Source organism: Sus scrofa, chromosome 4 (assembly GCF_000003025.6).
Source record: "Sus scrofa isolate TJ Tabasco breed Duroc chromosome 4, Sscrofa11.1, whole genome shotgun sequence".
Lineage (NCBI taxonomy): Eukaryota > Metazoa > Chordata > Mammalia > Artiodactyla > Suidae > Sus > Sus scrofa.
In genome coordinates this window covers 39,586,029-39,608,282 of record NC_010446.5, presented here as the reverse complement: position 1 = coordinate 39,608,282, position 22,254 = coordinate 39,586,029, and the positions used below count along the sequence as shown (strand labels likewise).

The following is a 22,254-nucleotide window of genomic DNA, read 5'->3' as shown; positions in this document are numbered from 1 at the left end:
TGTCCTTGTGAGTAGAGTTCAGTATTTGCAGAGTCATCGATTATAATATACCTAGATCTAACAGAGGTTCAGGGATTCCAGTCTATTTCCATGTTCCAAACCTGCCCAAGCCTATCCTTATTTCCAGGCTTTGCTCTCCCTTAGACAAAGGTGGTTGATAACTGATTCAATGTTTAAAAATACCCTCTGTCCAAAAGTTCTTTTTACAGATCTAATCTCTGTCTTGTTTCAGCTTAAAACAATTTCCATTAGGTATGCTAATCCATTCATCAACTAATAGTACTGGACTCTTTGATTGACCAGGGGCTGTGTATAGAAATCAAAAGCAGAAACTATATTTGTCATGATCAGTGGCCAAATGGGTGAATCAGAAAATGACAGCTTCGAAGTTCAGGGAAAGAGAAGAGTAGAGCAGGAGGAGTTGGAACTTGGTCTTAAAGATAGTTGGGACATGGGTAAATCAAGGGGAAAAAAAAGCAAGGGCAAAGAGGATGGGAGAAATGGTGTGAGGAAAAGCACAGAGGTAGGAAAAAAATGAAGAGGCCACTTTGCCTTGAAATGAGGGTTTGGGGAGAAGGTAGAAGAGGTGAGTCTGGAGGAACAGTTTGGAGCCAGTCTGCATAGGACCCCACATGCCTAACTAGACAGGACCAACTCAGTGCTAGAAACCAGGGGCTGCCAAAGCTAGGCATTATGTAGGACCATCATTTGGGTCCAAGAAAATACTTATTTTCTCTCTTAAAAAACACGTTAATTTTTTACTCATATTTATTACCTGTATTGACAATATTGTACGTGCATCATTTATTCATAAATATACACATGCAGTGAAGCATACTCAAATGTTTCACTGGTAGAGTTGCATCTTCAAAAGAGTTCGGAGGCAGACTATAAATGCTATAAATGATGAATGACTGAAGGTTTTTCCCTCAGCCAGTGATGTTGTCAATGCAGTGTTTTAAGAAGATAAATCTGGAAGCAGTTCTACGGAGAGGATCAGAAGAAGCAGTTCGTTGGCTAGTTGGCGAATGTAACAACTCAAAGGGCTTAAATGATCATAGCCACAATGGAGAGGGAAGAAGGGGAAGAGTACCAGAGATTTTTTGGTGATCTTGGACTTTGTATGGGGAGATTTTCCCCACACAAGAACATTCAGCAGTCACTTTGGGAGCTTAGGGTGAAACAGTGCTCAAGAAGATGAGTGTTTTGTTTGAAACTGTATTTATTGATGCTACCAGATGTTTCATGGCCTGAAAACCCCAACTTATATGGAACCAAGGATAAAAATGATGATTAATTGTTTGTCAAAGCCAAGTTACTTTATAAATAATTTTATACTCAAGGAGCATCTTTCGAAATGTAGGTAACATCCTCTTCACTGTAACCCTGAAAAGGAGCCCTTGAGGGGGTTAGCAGGAGCAACTTCGTGATAGATAGCAGCTTCATCATAGAACATCTATGCTTACTATCTGCTGTTTGGTGTTGAAAAGGGACCCCGGAAATTTTCTCATTGCAGTTGTCTATCGGAGATGCCTTATTGTTAATCATCCCCAATTCAAGCACAAATGCTTTTGTTCTTCCTCACACAGCACGATCTTCCCAAGGAATACAATTTAAAGAAGCATCTTGTGACTGTGAATTTGTAAGAGAGGTCTTGGTACTTGTGCCTGATTTACCATCATTTCTTTAAAATTGCACTATTTGTTTAACTTCCCCATTTGATGTTTTTGCAAGGTAGAACTCTTTAACAAAAGCGTGATGCAGAGTTCAAATCTGTCATTAACCAGGATTCTCAATTTCTCCTTGCAGATAACAACACTCTAAATAATGACAGGGAAAAAGAAATAGTATGTTTTAAAATATCAGCTAGATCAGGCTTGTGATCCCTGCATGATACTAACATTATCTTAGAAATATACTGATGAAAGAGCCTTGCTATCGGGCATTTTAAAAAAGAAAAACAAATTCACATGTGTTAACTTTAGTCAGGCATCAGATGTAAACTTAACATTTGTCTAAGTCAAGTTAAACTAGACTACAGATTGTGTGTACGTGCGTGTGTGTAATTATTTTGCTGAAAATGAGTAAAATATAGTATACAGAACTAGATATAACATATTGACATACATAAAAATCAAGGCGATGAGACTTAAAGTTCCACATTAAGTAGAAGTGAATATTCTCATAAGCGCTGGTGGGAATAAATTGGTAAGCTTTCTTTAGGGCGTTGGTGACATGTTTCAAGAGCCCCCAAAATGTTTATACTATTTTTTTTTCTGATTTCTTTTTTTAAATATGATTTTTATTTTTCCATGCAGTTGATTGACAGTGTTCTGTCAACTTCTACTGTACAGCAAAGCGACCCCGTCATGCACATATACACATCATTTCCCTTCTCACATTTTCCTCCATCATGCTGCAGCACAAGTGACTAGATACAGTTCCCCATGCTATACAGCAGGATCGTGTTGCTTATCCACTCCTTTGCAATGCAATTTAAACTCACTATTTTTAATTTTAAGAACTTGCCCTAGGGATAAAAAAGAAAAAGCTTAAATATTCAACAATAACAGAAGAGTGAAAATCTCGAGTCACTTTTTTGAAGATTATTGATTATAGTAAAGACTGTATATGCCCTGATTTTCAAGTGGAAAAAGTCCTATACAATCACCTATAAAAATTACTTCTTATATGTGTATGCGTATTATACAGACAAAAATCGTGAGGAATGACAAGAGGCTTCTAAGCTGTTTGTGTTTTCTAATTTTTTATTGTTTTCCATTTTTAAAAGGGTATATTGTTGTATAGTCAGAAAAAAAATTGAAGTAAAAAATTAAAGAGAGCCTTCAAAGCTTAAAGTGCAAATACTTATCATTTAATGTAATTAGTTGATGAAAAAATTTCTGTGACCATAATGTGTTTCTTTAATGACTTGACAAAAGCTATTGATGTAATCATTTTGACGAGATCCATCTGTACTACGAAAGTAGGTAAGCGTAAGAGCAACTGAAGCAAATGTGGAAGTTGAAGCACATCTAATTAGAGAGGCTACTGGGGTGGTTTCACTGTGGTTTTGGCCTTTGGTTTCACAAAAAAGAGCAAATCTTTACTTTCTGAACTGAGGAGTCACTAGTATGCTTTAGATTAAATGAAAAGGCAGTAGCTATATTTAAACTGATATGAATATATTTATTCACTCATTCATTTATTCAATTAGTCAATAAACTCTTATTCAGAATTTGTTACATATCGGGTCCATGACCAAGATTAAGAAAAGGAGAAATAAGGAGTTCCCACTATGCAAGCTGCAGCCTGGGTTGCAGATGTGGCTCTGATCAGGTGTTGCTGTGGCTGTCAATTCCACCTCTAGTCTGGGAACTTCTGTAATGCCACAGGTGTGGCCATGAAAAAAAGAAAGAAGGAAAGAAAAAGAGAAATGAGGAAGTTTCAGAAAATTAATAGTCTAGTGAGGAGATCAACAGTTAAGTGTGGCTAAAAATGAAAAGAGAAGTCTGTATGAAGTTCTAGAAGAACAATGAGAAAGCAACAACCAGTTTTTCCCTAGAGTTAGGGGAGCCTCCCCAGATAAAGTAATGTGTTACTTTATGTTAGTGATGGGTTTTGTTGAATGAATAGGAGTTTTCCAGATGGAATAGTTGAAGGGGCATTCTAGATAGGAAGAAGAGCACCTACAAAGGACCAGAAGTCTGTGATAGCATGGCATCTCAGTTCAGGGACTGGTAGGAGATGTGATGTGGCTGGAGCTTAGAATGAGAGGAAGAAGCAGGAGATAAGAGCAGAAAACTAGGTTAAGGCCAGAAATGACCTTCACATTCTGGTAGCCACAGTGTTTCTACTTCAGCAATGATTAATTGTGATTTTCCTGGCTAATAGAATCCTAACTGTTATAATAAGGTAAGACTGTTCCCTTTGAGTTATGGAAATTATAACTCTTATGACCTGCTCCACAAACATAGATTATAAATATGATCACATCTCTTTAATCTCCTTTATAGCTTATCATCCAAGCCTCCACAGGCCTTATTAGCGGGAAGTGTATTAACTCCTCTTGAGGTCTCTGGGGCAAATGGGGTCAGTCCTCCTCCAGAAACCTGTGGCTGGATCCACCTGTGACTGCCATCCCTTCTGGCTGCATGGCCCTCTTTGCACCCCTAAATTACAGTGGTGCCTATTTGGGAAGCGAGGTTCCAGCTCTCTTGTTTATGTTCCCATCCTCAGCTGCTCTTCTCTAACTCATAACCTCTGCTGGATCTGGAGGAAGCTTCTGGTCTTGGCCACATGCTAGACTAAAATTAGCCCTCCTTTTGAATCTTAGGCCACTATGTTACACCCAGGCCAATAGCCGAGACTCCTCTCTTCATCAAGGTCACTTTGTTCTAGTGGTTTCCAGGATCTGCCCCTGCCCTAAGACTTTAGTCACTGTCATGCTGACCCAACAGTTCTCTCCTCCCTGGCCCCCAGCTCAAGGAAGCAGGGGTGAGGACCCTGTGCTTTCCTCCCAGGAGGCCCTCAGCTCCTCTTACACTCTGATTTATCTCATGTCCAATGTCCAAGGTGTTCCTCCAGATGGATCAAGAGGTAGCAGCTAGCAAGAAAGAGTTGAAAAAAAGTTTGTTGCCCTGCTCCAATGCCCCCCAAAATACCTAATTGCCTTATGGTTGCATAACTAAGAAAGGTATCAAGTGATTCTTAGGAGTTCCATTGTGGCTCAGTGGTAACAAAACTGACTAGTATCCATAAGGATGAGGGTTCGATCCCTGGCTTCACTCCATGGGTTAAGGATCCAGCATTGCCATGGGTTGTGGTAGAGGTCACAGATGCAGCTCAGACCTGGTGTGGCTGTAGCTGTGGTGTAGGCCAGCAGCTGCAGCTCCCATTCAACCCATAGCCTGGGAACCTCCATAATGCCACAGGCGTGGCCTCTGGAAAAAAAAGAAAAATCAAGGCATTCTTCTAAGAACAAAAGATCTTCCTCCAAGCAATTTTCTGTTCTTGCCTATAAAGAAAAGTAGTTGCAATTTACTTCACTAAAATAATTAACCTTTGTATAACCAGATCCCTTACTTTTAAAAATCAGTGATAATGTGTATTATATGGTGAATTATGTAACTTGTCCAAGGTGGAAATAGGTCTCAACCCCGAAACCCATGTGCTTAACCACTATGCTTATTGCCCTGTCACACTCAATTTATATGCTAATATCACTATGTATTCTCACACTCAGATAACGACATTTGTACTAGTCAACTCTACTGCACTAATAGAACTCTTTAAATGAAGGCTTCCTCTTTTGAATTGTTGATAAAGGAGAGCTGGACAACCAGTGTATTTGTGAACTAATGCATTTATGTGGAAAATGAGTACATTTGCTGTAAGAGAAAATTGTGTTTTCTCTGCAAAATTAGGTCTCAGAATGGAGAACAGTACTTAATACACAGTTCTGGCAGGACTGAAACAGAGTAGTAAACAGGCAGTTGGGTTAATATAGTTTATTAACAAACGGTATTCTTTAGAATTCATGGTTCTATTGTAGACTGGGGACTCTATCCACAAAGCTGGATTCATCGAAGCCTATTTTATTTTGTCCCATTCTTCAGGCAAGTGAAGGACAGTCAGGTGACCGTCTCCATTGATTGGTTTAATGCTCAGCCTTCTTATCTTTAAATGCGATACTAACAAAAAATAAACTCCAAATTGTTGTCATCTTTTCTCATAGGCCTATTTTCCCCATCGCATTATTACTCTCCTCGGTAAAATGAAAGTGAAAGGCATGTATGTCATATTTCATAAACAAAGACAAAGTTCTGACATATTATCAGGAGTTTATGCTCTTGCAAGGAAAGCTGTAATGCTGTAAAAGGTTGGCTGTACCTTCTGAAGTTCTTAATAGAAATTCTGGGAGGTCAAGAGATCTCTGGGCAGTTTCATTATATTTTTGGGGAAATGCATTGCCTATCTGCTGACAAAGTCTCAATGAGGCCCAACTCTTAAGCCCAGAGTCCTCCCTTTCACCTCCAATTCTAAGACTTATTTCACGTGCTTGCCTCAGCTTGGTGCTGCATACCACTGAGCCAGGGCCAGGGCAGTGAGCTACTGTTACTACTGAGATAGTCACTTACCCCAGTTTTACTATGAACTGGAGAGCCCTATGTTTGACCTCTTATATCAGTTTGTTGTGTTGCTCTCGGTGTTATTGCTTTCTTATTGTAGGGGACGTTATTTTTATTTTATTTTATTTTTTGCTTTTTAGGGCCACACCCACAGCACATGGAGGTTCCCAGGCTAGGGGAAAGATGCCTCTCTCCTAGTTCTCTCCCTGGAGATCATTGGCACAAACTGAAAAGTCGTGTGGAGTTATGTAGAGAGATGCTAACAAACAACACTTGAAAACCTACTTTGTGCCAGAAACTGCTTTATTTTATACATATATATATATATATCTATATATCTATATATAGATATATATATATGCCTTGTCTCATTTACTTTTCTTTTTTTACATTTTTTATTAAAGTATAGTTGATTTACAATGTTGTGTCAATTTCTGCTGTACAGCAAAGTGACCCAGTCATATATATACATTCTTTTTCTCACATTATCCTCCATCATGTTCCATCGCAAGTGACTGGATATAGGTCCCTGTGCTATACAGCAGGACCTCATTGCTTATCCATTCTCAATGTAATAGTTTGCATCTACTAACCCCAAACTCCCCATCCATCCCACTCCCTCATCCTCCCACTTGGCAACTATAAGTCTATTCTCTATGTGTGTGAGTCTGTTTCTGTTCTGTAAATAGGTTTCCTTTGTGCCACATTTTAGATTCCACATAAGACATTTGGTATTTGTCTTTCTCTTTCTGACTTATGTCACTTAGTATGAGAAGCTCTAGTTGCAGCATTTACTTTTCTTGACAATCCCAAGAATGGTAAAGAGGCAATTACCCTTTTCCTTATTGTGTAAGATGAAGCATCTCAGGCTCTGAAAGATTGAGTAACTAATCTAAAGTCACAGAGCTAGAAGTGGCAGGGTAGGGAATCGAATGGTTATTGAGATTCCACGGCCAACACTTCCTGCTGCCCCATGCTGCCCAACTGTGGATTCGGGTGGCCTGGGGGCCCAAGCTCCATGCTAGGGTCGAGGTCTAGTACTGAGCGAAGCCCCATACATTTCTCTTAGGTTCCAGGGACAGTCGGAATGTCAGAGCAGAAAAGAGACTTTGGAAATCAGTCAGATATTTGCTTAACCACTGGTTTCCTAAACTCATCTGTTGGGCTCTCACCTTGATCATGGAGTAAGATAAGGACTGAGCTTCTCCAGGGCTAGAGGTGGCTCTCTTTGTCTCCTCAGGGCCGGCCACGCACCAGCTAAACTGCTGTTGTTTGGAGGTCTTAGAGCTCCTCACTCCAAACCAATTACTCTTTTGTTATCTTAATGTAACATCACTGGCCATCTGGCTGATTTGAAACATGAAGGAGACTAATCTTGTACCATAATGACTTGCAAATGGAACACCAAATCTATGGGGATATTCAGGGCATTCGCTTTTAAAAGTCCATTTTTCTCCAACTTGTGCTAACTGTCCCTTGATCTAGCCATCATTTTAATAATTTGGTATCGTTTTGCTGGTAGATACAGAAACATGTAAACAGAACATTTTTTTTCCTTTTTTACGGACTTAAAAATATTCAAAATTTTCATTTGCCCTACTTTATCCTTTTTTATTTTTATTTTTTATGTTGCAATCAAAACATCATTTGATTTAAATTGATGTTAAGCACATTTCTGCTAGAGGAGCCAGTGACTGTGATCTTTAGATGGACTAATTAGATTTATTTCTCCAATGACAGTTTGTTTGTGCTCTGAATGTGCGTAGGTGGTTTGACGCTGGGAGGGCAGGCAGTGGGCACCTCAAGATTCCTCTTCAGCAGACAAGTGAATGATTTTGGAAGATTATCTTGAGTGTGTAGATGCCCCTTCTCCCTGGGGGCAAAAGGGCTAAAAGGGTATGCTCTGTGCCTGGCTATCCATCACGTACTTTTATAATTCATTCATTGAATGTCTGGTAGACACACACTGTCTTACATACATCATCACGTCACATCTCATTTCATCCTCACAACCACCTTGGGAAACTGTTATATCATAGGCATGTGATATTCCCTCTATTCCTCCGATAAGGAAGCTCAAGTTCAGGTACATCAGTTTCCCACTGGTTACACAGCCTGTACCTATTGATAGCAGGACTCACCTTATTTGTCCGCCTTTTTCATCTATAACCACTTGGCCTGTAAATGAGTGAGCAGGAAAGTTTTCTGAGATGAGGCTGGGACAGTGGTCGAGGGCTTTGAATTTTACCCTAAGTGAGGTACCCCTCTATGGACTCATTTATTCACTCAGTACCTATTTATTGGGCACCATGTGTGCCAGAAAGCACTGGGGCATCACACTGGATCAAAAAGCTTAAATCCCTTTCCTCTAGAAGCTGACATTAGGAAGGGTCCTGCTGGCTGCGTGGTCGACCATCACCTGCAGAGGGGCACGAATTGCGGCCAGGAGGCCAATTAGGAGGCAGCGGCAACAGTCCAGGCAAACGAGGGTGGAGCTTGGACCAGAGGAACAGCAGAGGTGAACAATTGGATTCTGGATGGACTTAGAAGAAAACCCCAGTGGGATTTCCTGAACAGTTGAATGTGGAAGTTGCTTGTCTAGGCTTTCATTGTAACTCGGGTCAACCTGCATCCTAAACGTGTGTTCTTTTAATTATGTTAAAGATGTGAAAATGCTCAAGTGTAAAGTAGCTTCACAATATTCAATTCAGTGAAAAACACAGCTCCTTTTCAGTGCCTTAGCACTAGCCTTGTGAAAGGGGTATACCTGTTGGTGTTCAGAGGCGGCAGGACAGAGCTCTCTTTCCCAGGACCGTTTACTATCCAGGCTGCAGTCAACCAGCCTGCTTCTTGAAGAAGCCATGTGCCTGGGTGGCAGTACTTGGTGGTTAGACTTGCCATTTGTGGTGGGTCCATCTCTGAGCCATTTAAAGTCCTTCCTATGGTTACCTTCCCTATGGTAGTGAGGCAAGAGGACAGATCTTTTCATTTTTATTTTTTATTTTTTGCCTTTTTAGGACTGCACCCGCAGCATATGGAGGTTCCCAGGCTAGGGGTCGAATTGGAGCTGTAGCCACTGGCCTACACCATAGCCACAGCAACATCAGATCTGAGCCACATCTGCAACCTACACCACAGCTCACAGCAACACCAGATCCTTAAGCTCCTGAGTGAAGCCAGGGATCAAACCTATGTGCTCATGGATGCTAGTCAGATTCATTTCCTCTGAGCCATGACGGGAACTCTAAGAAGACAGATCTTCTTAATTAGATTCAAGCCCAATGTCACGTTGTTCTGCCTTTGTTATTTTTCAGAAACAATATCATCAGGTCCAAATCAGAAACCAGTTTTAATTCTTGGTCCAAAAGTGGAACACTTAGCATACTGTTTGGCCATGTAGTTAACATCTACTGAGCCAACATAGTCATTCAGAAATGGTTCTAGGGAGTTTGTGTTGTGACTCAACAGGTTACAAACCCAACTAGCATCCATAAGGATACAGGTTCAATCCCTGGCCTCGCTCAGTGGGTTAATGATCCGGTATTGCCATGGGCTGTGGTGTAGGTCACAGATGCCACTCAGAGCCTACATTGCTGTGGCTGTGGCATAGGCTGGTAGCCTCATCTCTGATTCAATCCCTAGCCTGGGAATTTCCGTATGTCACAGGTGTGGCCCTAATAAGCCAAAAAAAAAAAAGTGGTTCTAGATCTGCCAGATCTGCCAGTAGCTTTAATAACTGCAGGATACAAACTTGTATTTCCCAAATTAATGAAATTGCCACCATGCTGTTTGTGCAATAACAAGATGAAAATGCCATCCTCATGCATTTCACTGACCTTAAAGTGACCTTCTATTTCCATGAAGAAGAGGAACATGACAATGGGTAAACATAAATGTATCTGCTTCACAATCCTTACATTGCTAAGGATGGGCAGCCAGCTATACTTGGGAATTTAGATTAAGAAGCCATCCCTTACACATCTTACCTTAAAGCAGAGACAAGTGTTTGGGTTTCAGTCAGTCATTGGAAGACCTCCTGATCTGCCTAGAGTTTTTCTAATTGCATTTTCTGGATGCAATCTAATATCCCAATGCACTTGGCCATCCATTGTGTTTTGCTGAGCAAGTTGTCCAGCTAAGGATGTGAATAGATGCTCTCACTGCCTGGCCTGCAGACAGCATTTGTCACATCCCCTTTCCTCATTAACCTGCTCTGCAGGTCAGCCGTGGGGGTAATCCTTTGCGTGTCAGCTACACCCTGAATCAGGTAAGCACTCCAGCAAGAGGTGAAGGCCTCTGAGTTTCTTCTGCCTCCAGAATGCAGATGAGGGGGCCCTGCCAGTTTTTAAAAATTCAAAATCAACTGAAAAATCACTAGTTTTATTTTATTATTTTCTCCAGGGCTGCGTCCAAAGAGGACTCTGCGTTTGGTGCTCTGGACTGCAGAAGAGCAAGGTGGAATCGGTGCTTTCCAGTATTACCAATTACACAAGGTAAGAAGGCAGCCGTGGACTGCTGGGCATTTGTGCATATAGTATCAGTGTAAATACATCAAAAGCGCTGATGCTTCTGGTTTAAATTTTTCTTAATTATCCTGAAAACTCCAGAGTACTTTGTGCCAGGCTGCCCATGGCAAACGCCCCTGGCACAAGCCTTCTTCATCCAGCTGCATAAAGGAGAATGCCCTGGTGAGGGAGAGTGCTTGGGTGGTGCTGAGGGCTTTTCCATTTCAACATTAGTTGGTGGCCTGAGAAAAATTCCACCTACCGAGTGGCCATTTTCTTAAACATTCTAGTTCTGCTATACTCATGTATGCCAGAGAAATAGTAATAGGTTAACATTCCCTGTTCCTACTGAGCCCACCCCCCTACCTGGATGTCTCATATCCTTCTGGGAGTGCTGGTATTTGAAAGCCACATCCTGAGACCTTGAGTCAGCCAGGAGCATTGATAGTGGCCGTGGGAATGGCAGCAACCAAAGCTCTCAGACCTGGGAATGTTGAAGACAGTGTGGTCTGACACTGACTAAAATTAGGCAAAAGCCAAGTTGAGGCAAGAAGGTGATAGTGGAAGATCACAAATAGAAATACAAGACCACATTTAAGATAAGGGACAGGAACTCCCACAGAAAAGTAGAAACAGATGGGACCTAATCAAACTTAAAGGCTTTTGCTCAGCAAAGGAAACTATCAACAAAACAACAGGACAACCTACAGAACGGGCAAAAGTATTTGCAAACAATGGGTTTGACAAAGGGTTAATAGCCAAAATGTACAAACAGCTCATAACTCAATATCAAAATAAAAAAATTGGAGTTCCCATCATGGCGCAGCAGAAACGAATCCGACTAGGAACCATGAGGTTGCGGGTTCAATCCCTGGCCTCACTCAGTGGGTTAAGGATCTGGCATTGCCGTGAGCTGTGGCGTAGGTCACAGATGCAGCTCTAATCTGGCGTTGCTGTGGCTGTGGTGTAGGCCAGTGACTACAGCTCTGATTGAACCCCTAGCCTGGGAATCTCCATATGCTGTGGGTGTGGCCCTAAAAAGACAAAAAGACAAAAAAAAAAAAAATCAAGAAATGGGTGGAAGACCTAAACAGACATTTCTACAAAGAAGACATATGGATGGCAAACAGACACATGAAAAGAGGCTCAACACTATTAGTTATTAGAGAAATGAAAATCAAAACCACAATGGCACATCACCTCATACTGGCCAGAATGGCCATCATCAAAAAACCTACAGATAATTCATGCTGGAGAGGGTGTGGGGAAAAGGGAACCCTCCTACACTATTGGTGGGAATAGAAATTGGTACAGCCATGTGGAAAACAGTCTGGCGTTTCCTTGAAAAACTAAAAATAGAGCTACCATATGATCCAGTAATCCCACTCCTGGGGATTACTGGAAAAGATAAAAACTCTAAATCAAAAAGATACATGAACTTCAATAGTGTTCATAGCAGTGCTATTTACATAGTCAAGGCGTGGAAACAACCCAAGGGCTCATCAACAGACAACTGGCTTAAGAAGATGAAGTGTGTGTGTGTGTGTGTGTGTGTGTGTGTGTGTGTGTGTGTGCAAAACTCAGCCATAAAAAAGAATGAAATATTGCCACTTAGAACAACATGGATGGACCTAGTGGATATCATACTAAGTGAAATAAGCCAGACAGAGAAAGACAGTATTGCATGATTTCACTTATATGTGGAATCTAAAAAATAATACAATTGAATGTATAGATGAAATAGAAACAAGACTCAGAGGCACCAGAAAGAAACTTATCGTTACCAAAGGGGAAAGGAAAGTGGGGAGGGATAAATTAGTAGCATGGGATTAACAGATACAAACCACTGGCGTTCTCGCCATGGCATAGTGGGTTAAGAATATACCTGCATGGAGTTCCCGTCATGGCTCAGTGGCTAACGAATCCAACTAGGAACCATGAGGTTGCGGGTCCAATCCCTGGCAAACTATTATGCAAAAAGTTGATAAGCAACAAGGATTTACTGTATAGCACAGGTAACTATATTCAATATCTTGTAATAGAAAATGATATTAAATATATAAATAAATAGGTTATATATATATATATGTAAAGGAAAGAGATGTGGCTTTCGTGATAGTCTATCACAAATACTTTTATCATATCTGTGTAAAATACAGTGTATAAAATACAATGTATGCATGTAGGTATTTTTGTTGTAATGTTGCTACTCTCATGGCAAAGAAAAAAAAAAGAAGAAAATATATATATATATAACTGAATTATTTTGCTGTATACCTGAAGCTAACACAATATTGCACATCAACTAAACTTCAACTTAAAAAAAAAGATGGGGAGTTCCCGTGGTGGCGCAGTGGACACAAATCCGACCAGGAAGCATGATGTTTCAGGTTTGATCCCTGGCCTCGCTCAGTGGGTTAAGGATCTGGCATTGCCATGAGCTGTGGTGTAGGTCGCAGACACAGCTCAGATCTGGTGTTGCTGTGGCTGTGATGTAGGCTGACAACTACAGCTCCAGTTAGACCCGAGCCTGGGAACCTCCATATGCCGTGGGTGCGGCCATAGAAAGACAAAAAAAAAAAAAAAAAAAAAGATGGGGGTTGTCAAGAACAACATTGGAGAGAGGGCAAAATGTAAAAGCTCAGAAATACTCTGTGTCAAATCAAAGAATTCCCAGATCAGAGGGTCCGACCCGCTGCTGCTGGATTGTTCTCCCTGCCTTTCCAGATTAGAAGGAACACATCTGGTACATGTAAATCACCAAAATCAGAGAGAGGTCTGTTTTCTGAGTTGTGTTTATATCCTTTTTGATCATTTGACAAAGTCAGTCTCTATTACTCTATTTCAGTTATTTAGAGCTTTGGAATAAGTTTAAGGTCATGAACTTGGTCCCTGAATATAGTTCCTTACTGTGCAAAAGGAAGACCACGTCTTATGCCCAACTCTTTCACCACTTCCGTTCTTATGGCCACCATTGTTCTTGGGGAATAAGATTATTCCAGATTATGTCCTTTGGTTGATGGGTCAGTATCATCATCTTCTGTATGTTGCGGTGGACAAGAACATCAGATATGAGCTCTAGATTCAGCGACATTCAATTAATATTCTCTGAGCATCTACCATTTCATGCACTGTATTAGGCATTAGGTTTACTGCCATTAAGAAGATTCAGCCCGACCTTACTGAGATTCCAATCTAAAGGACACCAACAACTGCACTACAATCATGATATAATGTGTGAAGTGTTCTGATAAAGAATAAACAAACCATTTATGGCAGAGACAGGAAGTTCACCTAAACCGGCCTAGGGGAGGGGTCAGGATAGACTGCATGAGAGAAATGACAGCTAAGCAGACACCTAAAGACTAAGAAGAGCTAGATAAGAAAAAAGAGTTGGTGGAGGGGAGGGGAGTCCATGGTAGCAGGACCTCTGCATGCCCAGGCTGGAGCTAAAGAGGGCACAGCACCCTGGAGAAACATAGAGGCATTCAGAGTGGCTGCTGCATCAAGCGCAAGATGCACAGTGGTAGGAGCAGAGAAGAGAGCGAGACAGAGCCTGGACAAGAAGGCACAAACCATGTTTAGAAGTTTGCACTTTATCCAGAGGGTGAGAGAGTAATTGAATTCTTTTTTTTTAATTTTATTGAAGTATAGTTAACTTACAGTTTAATAATTTAATTGCAATGGTAAGCTGTGATAATAATAATAAGCTGTGATCATTTCTGCTGTACAACAAAGACCCAGTCACACTTATACACATATCCATTCTCTCTCAGATTCTTTTCCCACATGGATTATCACAGAATACTGGGTAGAATTCTCTGTGCTATACAGCAGGTCCCTGTTGGCCAGTCATTCCATATACCTCAGTGTGCCTATGCCAATCCCAACCCCCAGCCCATCCCTCCCACACCCCCACCTGTCCCCTTAGGTAATAAGTTTTTCAAAGTCAATGATTCTATTTCTGTTCTGCAAATAAGTTCATTTATATCCTTTTTTTTTTTAGATTCCACATATAGGTGATATCATATGATGTCTGTCTTTCACTAACTTCACTTTGCATGATAGTTTCTAGGTCCATCCATGTTGCTGCAAAAGGCATTATTTCTTTCTTTTTTATGGCCGAGTAGTATTCCATTATATATATGTACCACATCTTTATCCATTCCTTTGTGTGATGGACATTTAGGTTGTTTTCATGTCTTGGCTCTTGTAAATAGTGCTGCAGTGAACACTGGGGTGCATGTATCTTTTTAAATTATGGTTTTCTTTGGATATATGCCCAAGAGTGGGATTGTTCTATTTTTAGTTTTTTGAGGAACCTCCATACCGTTTTCCATAGTGGTTGCACCAATGTACATTCCCACCAACACAGCAAAAGTGTAAGTGTAAAACCCTCTCCAGCATTTATTATTTGTAGACTTTTTGATGATGGCCATTCTGGCTGGTGTAAGGTGTACCTCACAGTAGTTTTGATTTGCATTTGTAATAATTAGTGATGTTAAGCATCTTTTCATGGGATTTTTTGGCCATCCATATGTCTTGTTTGGAGAAATGTCTATTTTAAGGAGGAGCTTTTAGAATTTATACATCTTGGACTCCTAAAGGAACTATTTTGAAGCTCATTCATTTTCTATAATATATTCTACTTCAAGAAAAAAAAAATGGGTTTAAACTGCAGTGGTTCTGGCTTGAAATTTCCCCAACCATTGAAATTCTTTAGATCTGAAAAAAGGTTTATTTCTCTCAAGTTTTTGAGTTTCACCATAGCCTGCTAAATACATGAATGATATCAGAAATTACTTGATTTTAAACTTCTAAGAGTTTGACAGACTAGTGTGTGTGTGTGTGTGTGTGTCTGTGTGTGTATATGTGGGTCTGTGGGTATACACACACATATGCATGAATATATACTCAGGAGACATGCAATGACATTAACGGAGCTGGTTTATCTTGAAACTATCCATGTTGCTGTCATATACATGTGTCTGTATACTGCTGGGTGGTCTGAACGGCATTTTCAGGGATGGAAAGAAGTAGATACAGAAATGGAAAACATAGACCTTTGGTTTCAGGATAGCTCTTTATCTTACCTTTAGTGACAGCATCATCCCTCCACCTCCAGGTACCAAAATGTCACCAACACCTTGTCCTCCTTCCTCCTCCTTGTGCCCACATCTAATCAGCAGTAAAGCTCTATTGCGTCTGTGTTCCAGCATTTCAGATGCTTCCTCCTTTTCCGTGGTCTCTCTTTTCTCTAGTTCAGGTTTTCCATTATACCTATCAAGTTAATTTTCTGAAGCCTAGCTTTCAAAGCCCACCCAGTGCCCCCAAACCTTCAGTCCCCTCCCAGTGCCAATAGAATCCAGGCTCCTTCTCAGCTCCCTGGCCCTGGGCACCCCCCACATGGTTCCCCACTAGTCTTGTCCAGGTGCTATCGTCTGACAAAAATGAGTAAGTCTTTACACACTTCATACTTGTTTTTCTTCACATCATTGATCGTATAGTTCCTTTGCCTTGAATTCTTTCTTCCCATCTCTGCATGTTCTTCGAGGATAAATTCAAGTGCCTTCTTTTGGGTAGAACATAAGAACACTATGAAATTATGAGTCCTTGAAACTAATACATTAGTTAGTGACCCCTGATCTAGACATTGCTAAGGATGTGGAGTACTTTCTAATCTATAAGAAGGAACGAAGGTAAGAAGGAAAGGAGAGGAGGAGAGAGGGAGGGAAGGTCGGAGGGAAAGGAGGGGGGAAATAGAAGTCATAGTCACTGGACATAAGGACCTTGAATTAAAATTAAGGACCTTGAAAAAATTAACTTTATTTATTTATTTATTTTTTATCTTTTTGCCTTTTCTAGGGCCACTCCTGCGGCATATGGAGGTTCCCAGGCTAGGGGTCTAATCAGGGCTGTTGCCACCAGCCTACGCCACAGCCACAGCAACGTGGGATCCTTAACCCACTGAGCAAGGCCAGGGATTGAACCCGCAACCTCATGGCTCCTAGTCGGATTCATTAACCACTGAGCCACGACGGGAACTCCCTGAAAAATTAACTTTAAACTCATACATAAGAAAATCAGTATAACAAATATAATGAGTTCTAAATTATTTACTAGAAGTATCTTACTTTTGTGAAGGACGCTTGCTGACAGGTGCAGAGGCTTAATACAGTAGATACAAAGGAGTTAGAAAAGGAGAGAAATGGCTGAGACGCGTCAGTCCTGAGGAAGGTTGGGGACCTCATCCTTGAGGAGTGAGTGGGTTTGAAGCGAATAGTCAGGAGGGAGGGAAAAGGGATAGCCCCTCCCTCTCACACTGATGAGCCCTGCCGCCGTGAGACTTTGGCATTGGTATAGGTGATACTGAACAGAAACAGAATTTTTATTTGGGGTGGATCTACTGCGGTGATTATAAAAATAAAAGACTTGAACTTTTAAAATAACTCTGCTAGCAGTTTTGTGATATAGTTACGGTCATTAGTGATCTATATCAAGGATGAGTGCATTCTGGACTGTGGGCCATATCCATCTCTTTATATACAGATCTCAAGACAAGAATGTTTTTATATGTTTTAACTAAGTGACCAAGATTGTATGTGGCCTGCAAACCCCAAAATATTAAGTATCTTACCCTTTACAGAAAAAGTTCAATGATCCTTAATCTATATCATAAAAATCATAAAACATTTTCATTTTATTTCCATGCAATATTTATGACTTTGTATGGCCTAAATGATAATTTTATAAATTTTGTTTGGAGCCAATTAAGCATTTTGGAGGAAGGTATTATTGTAATAGTATAAATATATATGTTCTACCCTTTTTTATATGCATTCTTATTTGGAAGAATTTAAAAAGAAAGTTAGCTATTTTTACATAGCATTAATTATGGAGAAAAATAGTATGTAAAAAATTATTATTCCTTCTCTTTGTTGCTCTGAATGTGTTCTTTCTTCCTCATCATCGAATCTTTTCAGTAGTAAAAGTTCTATAAAGGCTATTTTTATGGACGCATAGCTAAAATTTTGTGGTAATAAAATTAGCATTAATATTCATTACCCTTTTCTTAGTAAATATATCTTTGTTTATAATTTACTGTAGTTAATATATTCAGAGAAAAATATAAACTAAAATATTTTAAAATTATATGAGGAAGTTCCCACGGCTTAGTGGTAACAAGCCCGACTAGTATCCATGATGACGCAGGCTTGATCCCTGACCTTGCTCAGTGGGTTAAAGATCTGGCGTTGCCGTGAGCTCTGGTGTAGGTCACAGACACAGCTGAAATCCTGTGTTACTGTGGCTGTGGTGTAGGCCAGGAGCTGTAGCTCTGATTCGACCCCTAGCCTGGGAACTTCCATATGCCACAAGTGCCACCCTAAAAAGTAAAAAAAATAAAAATAAAAAATAAATTGTATGATAAAACTTATTGCCTAATTTTCAAAATTGTATTCAGATTAATAGCTATCTTTACTTCACAATTAGGCTTTCTAATGAGGTATTAGTTAAATTATTATAATAATTGCTAGCCCTACTAAATTATTGTGAAATATGTGAGGCTATTTGTAGTTTGTGTATAAATTTTGAAGCTAAAATAGAATTTTATTATGATATCTAAAACACACTTTCCAAGGAAACAAACTTTGGCTCAAAAAAGTGTATAAACATTTTGGTGGCATTCCTAAGTAGTATAATTCAAACAGGATAGGCTGAATTTTTCACTATATGTTGGAGTCCACAGAATAGAAATCATTCCTGGTGTCCATCCAGCATGTCTGTAGCAGTTCATAGCGGAAGGTTCCATAGAGAATGTATACAGATTTTTCTCTTAATAAAGGCTACTTCACATATTTTGACAAGCTATAAACTTTTATTTCCTGGTGCTGAAGTTCTTTCCACTGTCTCTTTCTTCACATTAGCACATCAACTTGAGAATTATTTATGTGTATATGGACTGTGCTTTATGTTTATTAATTTGTTTAGAAGTAACACACTTTTCATGCTAACAGTGTTTTATTGAGATCTAATTATTATTTAGAAATAAAAACGCAAGATCTTAAGTATACAACTCAATGTATATTATAACCGCATGTAACCATCACCCAGGTATATAGAGCATTCCTGTTTTCCTAGAAAATTTCCCTTTCAGAACCCTCCTACACTATTGGTGGGAACATAAATTGGTACAACCACTATGGAAAACAGTATGGGAAGGTACCTCAGAAAACTCAATATAGAATTATCACATGACCCAGCAATCCCACTCTTGGGCATATATCATGACAAAACTCTCCTTGAAAAAGACGCATGGACTCGTATGTTCATTGCAGCACTATTCACAATAGCCAAGACATGGAAACAACTCAAATGTCCGTCAACAGATGAATGGACTAAGAAAATGTGGTATATATACACAATGGAATATTACTCAGCAAAGAACAAAATAATGCCATTTGCAGCAACATGGATTGAACTAGAGACTCTCATACTAAGTGAAGTAAGTCAGAAAGCAAAAGGCAAATACTATATGATATCACATGTTTGGAATCTAATATATGGCACAAATGAACCTGTCTATAGAAAGAAAACAAACTCATGGACTTGGAGAACAGACTTGTGGTTGCCAAGGGGGAGGGGGAAGGAATGGGATGGACTGGGAGCCTGGGGTTAATGGATGTAAACTATTGCATTTGGAATGGATAAACAATGAGATCCTGCCGTATAGTACTGGGAACTTATCTAGTCACTTATGATGGAACATGACAGAGGATAATGTGAGAAAAAGAATGTATATGTATGTGCGTGACTGGGTCACTTTGCTATACAGTAGAAAACTGAGGAGTTCCCATCATTGCTTAGTGATTAACAAACCCCACTAGGATCCGTGAGGATGCAGGTTTAATCCCTAGCCTCCCTCAGTGGGTTAAGGATCCAGTATTGCCATGAGCTGTGGTGCAGGTCGCAGATGTGGCTTGGATCCTGTGTTGCTGTCACTATGGTGCAGGCCAGAAGCTGTAGCTCTGATTTGACCCCTAGCCTGGGAACCTCCATATGCTGCAGGTGCAGCCCTAAAAAGCAAAAAAAAAAAAAAAAAAAAAAAATCGACAGAACACTGTAAACCAACTATAATGGGAAAAGTAAAAATCACTTAAAAAAAAGAAATTTTCCTTTCAGATCAACCTCTGACTCCACCAAGGGTAACTATTATACTGATTTTTATCACCGCAGATTGGTTATGCCTGTTCTTGAACTCTAGTCACACAGTATGTACTCTTGAGTCTGGCTTCCTGCGCTAAATAAACAGTACGGTTTTGCAATTCGTCCATGGTTGTTGCAGAACTGTAGTTTGTTTCTCTCTTGCAAAGTAATTTGCTATACAAACTATGTCAATGGTTTGTATCATGACATCTTTATCCCTTCTCCTGTTGATGGTCGTTTGGATTGCTTTTAATTTTAGCTCTGATACATAAGGCTGATATGAACATTTTGGTAACAGATCTTTTGGTGAACATATGCATTTCTTTTCTTGGAGTAGGCTTTGTTGGGTCATATGATAGGAGAATGTTTGCCTTTGTTAGAAACTGCTGAAGTGGTGGGAGGCTAAACCATTCCACATTCCCACCAGCAGTAGGAGAGTCCCAGTTGCGCCCCATGCTTCCCAATACATATTTGTTAGACTTTTTATTTTGAGCATTCCTGTGACTGTATTTTTCAAAGGGCAGTTCTCAAGAGTCCCAAGAAAAGTTCTGTCTCTACTTCTTTTTTTTTTTTTTTTTTTTTTTGTCTTGAGGGTCACACCCGCTACATGTGGAGGTTCCCAGGGTAGGGGTCTAATTGGAGCTGTTTCTGCTGACCTACACCACAGCCACAGCAACATCAGATCAGAGCCAGGTGCGACCTACACCATAGCCCACGGCAATGCCGGATTCTTAACCCACTGAGCGAGGCCAGAGATCCAACCCGCAACCTCATGGTGCGTAGTGGGATTCGTTTCCACTACGCCACAACGGGAACTCCCTGTCTGCACTTGTAACAGTAGTCATTCTTTCACCCTTTTCTGCTTCCTTGCCCAAGATTTCCACCATAATTCTCTGTGCCATCTTATGGCTTAACGCGATCCAAGGCCCTTTTACCCTGCATGAAGTTTGTGGGGCTGTTAATGGTTGGAGTGACCTTATTTCAATTTGGAGGAATACCTTGGAAGAGCAGGACACACAAATGCAAGCCTGCTTGTAACCACAGCTGACTCGCTAGAACACAGACCTACCACAGCCACTGGATCTGCTGGAACTCAACAAGCCTGAGGCAAGAATGAGCCCCCAAAGGGTTTGGGAAAGGGATTCCCCTTGTGCCCAGAAAAAAAAAGGTTGTTCTAGAAAGTGGGGGGAAGAAAGATGTCAGAAAATGATTTGTGATATTCTTTTTTGATGAAATTATTATTTTTTTAAAAATATGAACTGCTTTTTTAGTTGAAGTCAGCTTGCATTCACTGAGAAGGAAGGGTGACCACATACAGAAGGATATTATTGTGCTCTAGTGATTTTTCAGAGTTTACTTATAGGAGTGGAATTTAACTTTGGAATTAAAAAACATGATAGATGAGTTTATTGAATTTTCAGGTCAATGAGTAAAATGAGTGTTGTCCAGATGCCATTCGCCTAATCTGGTTTTGCACACCAACAATGTTACTTTTTTCTTTACTCTTGGGAGGAGAGCAGGATGCCATTTCTCATGTGCTAAAAATAGAATAGTTTCCACCGGATCCCTAGCATTTTTTTTAATCTTTTCCTTTTCAAGCAAAAATATGATCTGGCATAATTATAATGAGGTAGGTAATCTAGCCTTGAGAAAGGCTCATTACACAAAGTTATCAAATAAAATAGATTGATACGTTCTATTCTGGCATGAAAAATATTTTAACCTTTTCCTGATTTATTGCCCAAACGAGTGGCAATTGAATTACTGGGATTATGAACACTGCCGTGTTCTGGCAGTCATTAATAAAGGCAATATTTTAAACAGGCTTTATTAAATGCAGGATGGGATGTACAATCATTCTAAATACATTGGTTTAGCCTAACTCTAGCCAACTTTAAAACAGAAAAAGTTGAAATGCATACGTATAATATTTTGTCAGAATTTCTAGTTGTTGCCATGCCGAGGAACAAAATTTCCTCTTTGCTTATGTAAATACACAAAAATGCCAGCTTCTTTTAGTAGTGAAGTTCCTGCCAGCTTCCCAACCCACACTGGGTTCATGTTTCACTCCAAAAGAAAAGGATATGTAGAAATGCTTGTGAGAATCCTCATGTTATCTGGGGCGAATGGGTTTACTTAGGTGTTTTTATTTCACCAGCCCTTTGGCTGTATATAATGTTAATTTAGCTAGAGGGACATTGCTAGAGTGAGGACAGTTTTATACTCATTTGCAGCTCTGGTTATAAAAATAATAGACCTGATATACTCATTCAGCCTAATTGTGTCTGGACTGTGTCTCCAGAATGGCCTTTCTTATACTGGTAATGTTCCCTGCAGTATAGATGTATAATCAGAGGTTATTGTTTCCATCATTACGGCTGGGCTTGTATGCATCCTGTGTTTTTCTTTCAGTG

At 40.1% G+C, this 22,254-nt stretch overlaps 1 protein-coding gene across 1 annotated transcript in view; it reads left to right on the top strand.

Moving 5' to 3' along the window:
- The window catches only part of CPQ (carboxypeptidase Q), a gene marked incomplete at its 5' end in the record, with an annotated part of 363,297 nt that overhangs the window by 247,677 nt on the left and 93,366 nt on the right, over positions 1-22,254 (top strand). The window contains 1 exon segment of the mRNA NM_001243691.1: positions 10,533-10,624. Within this exon segment, the coding sequence (NP_001230620.1) occupies positions 10,533-10,624 (92 nt within the window).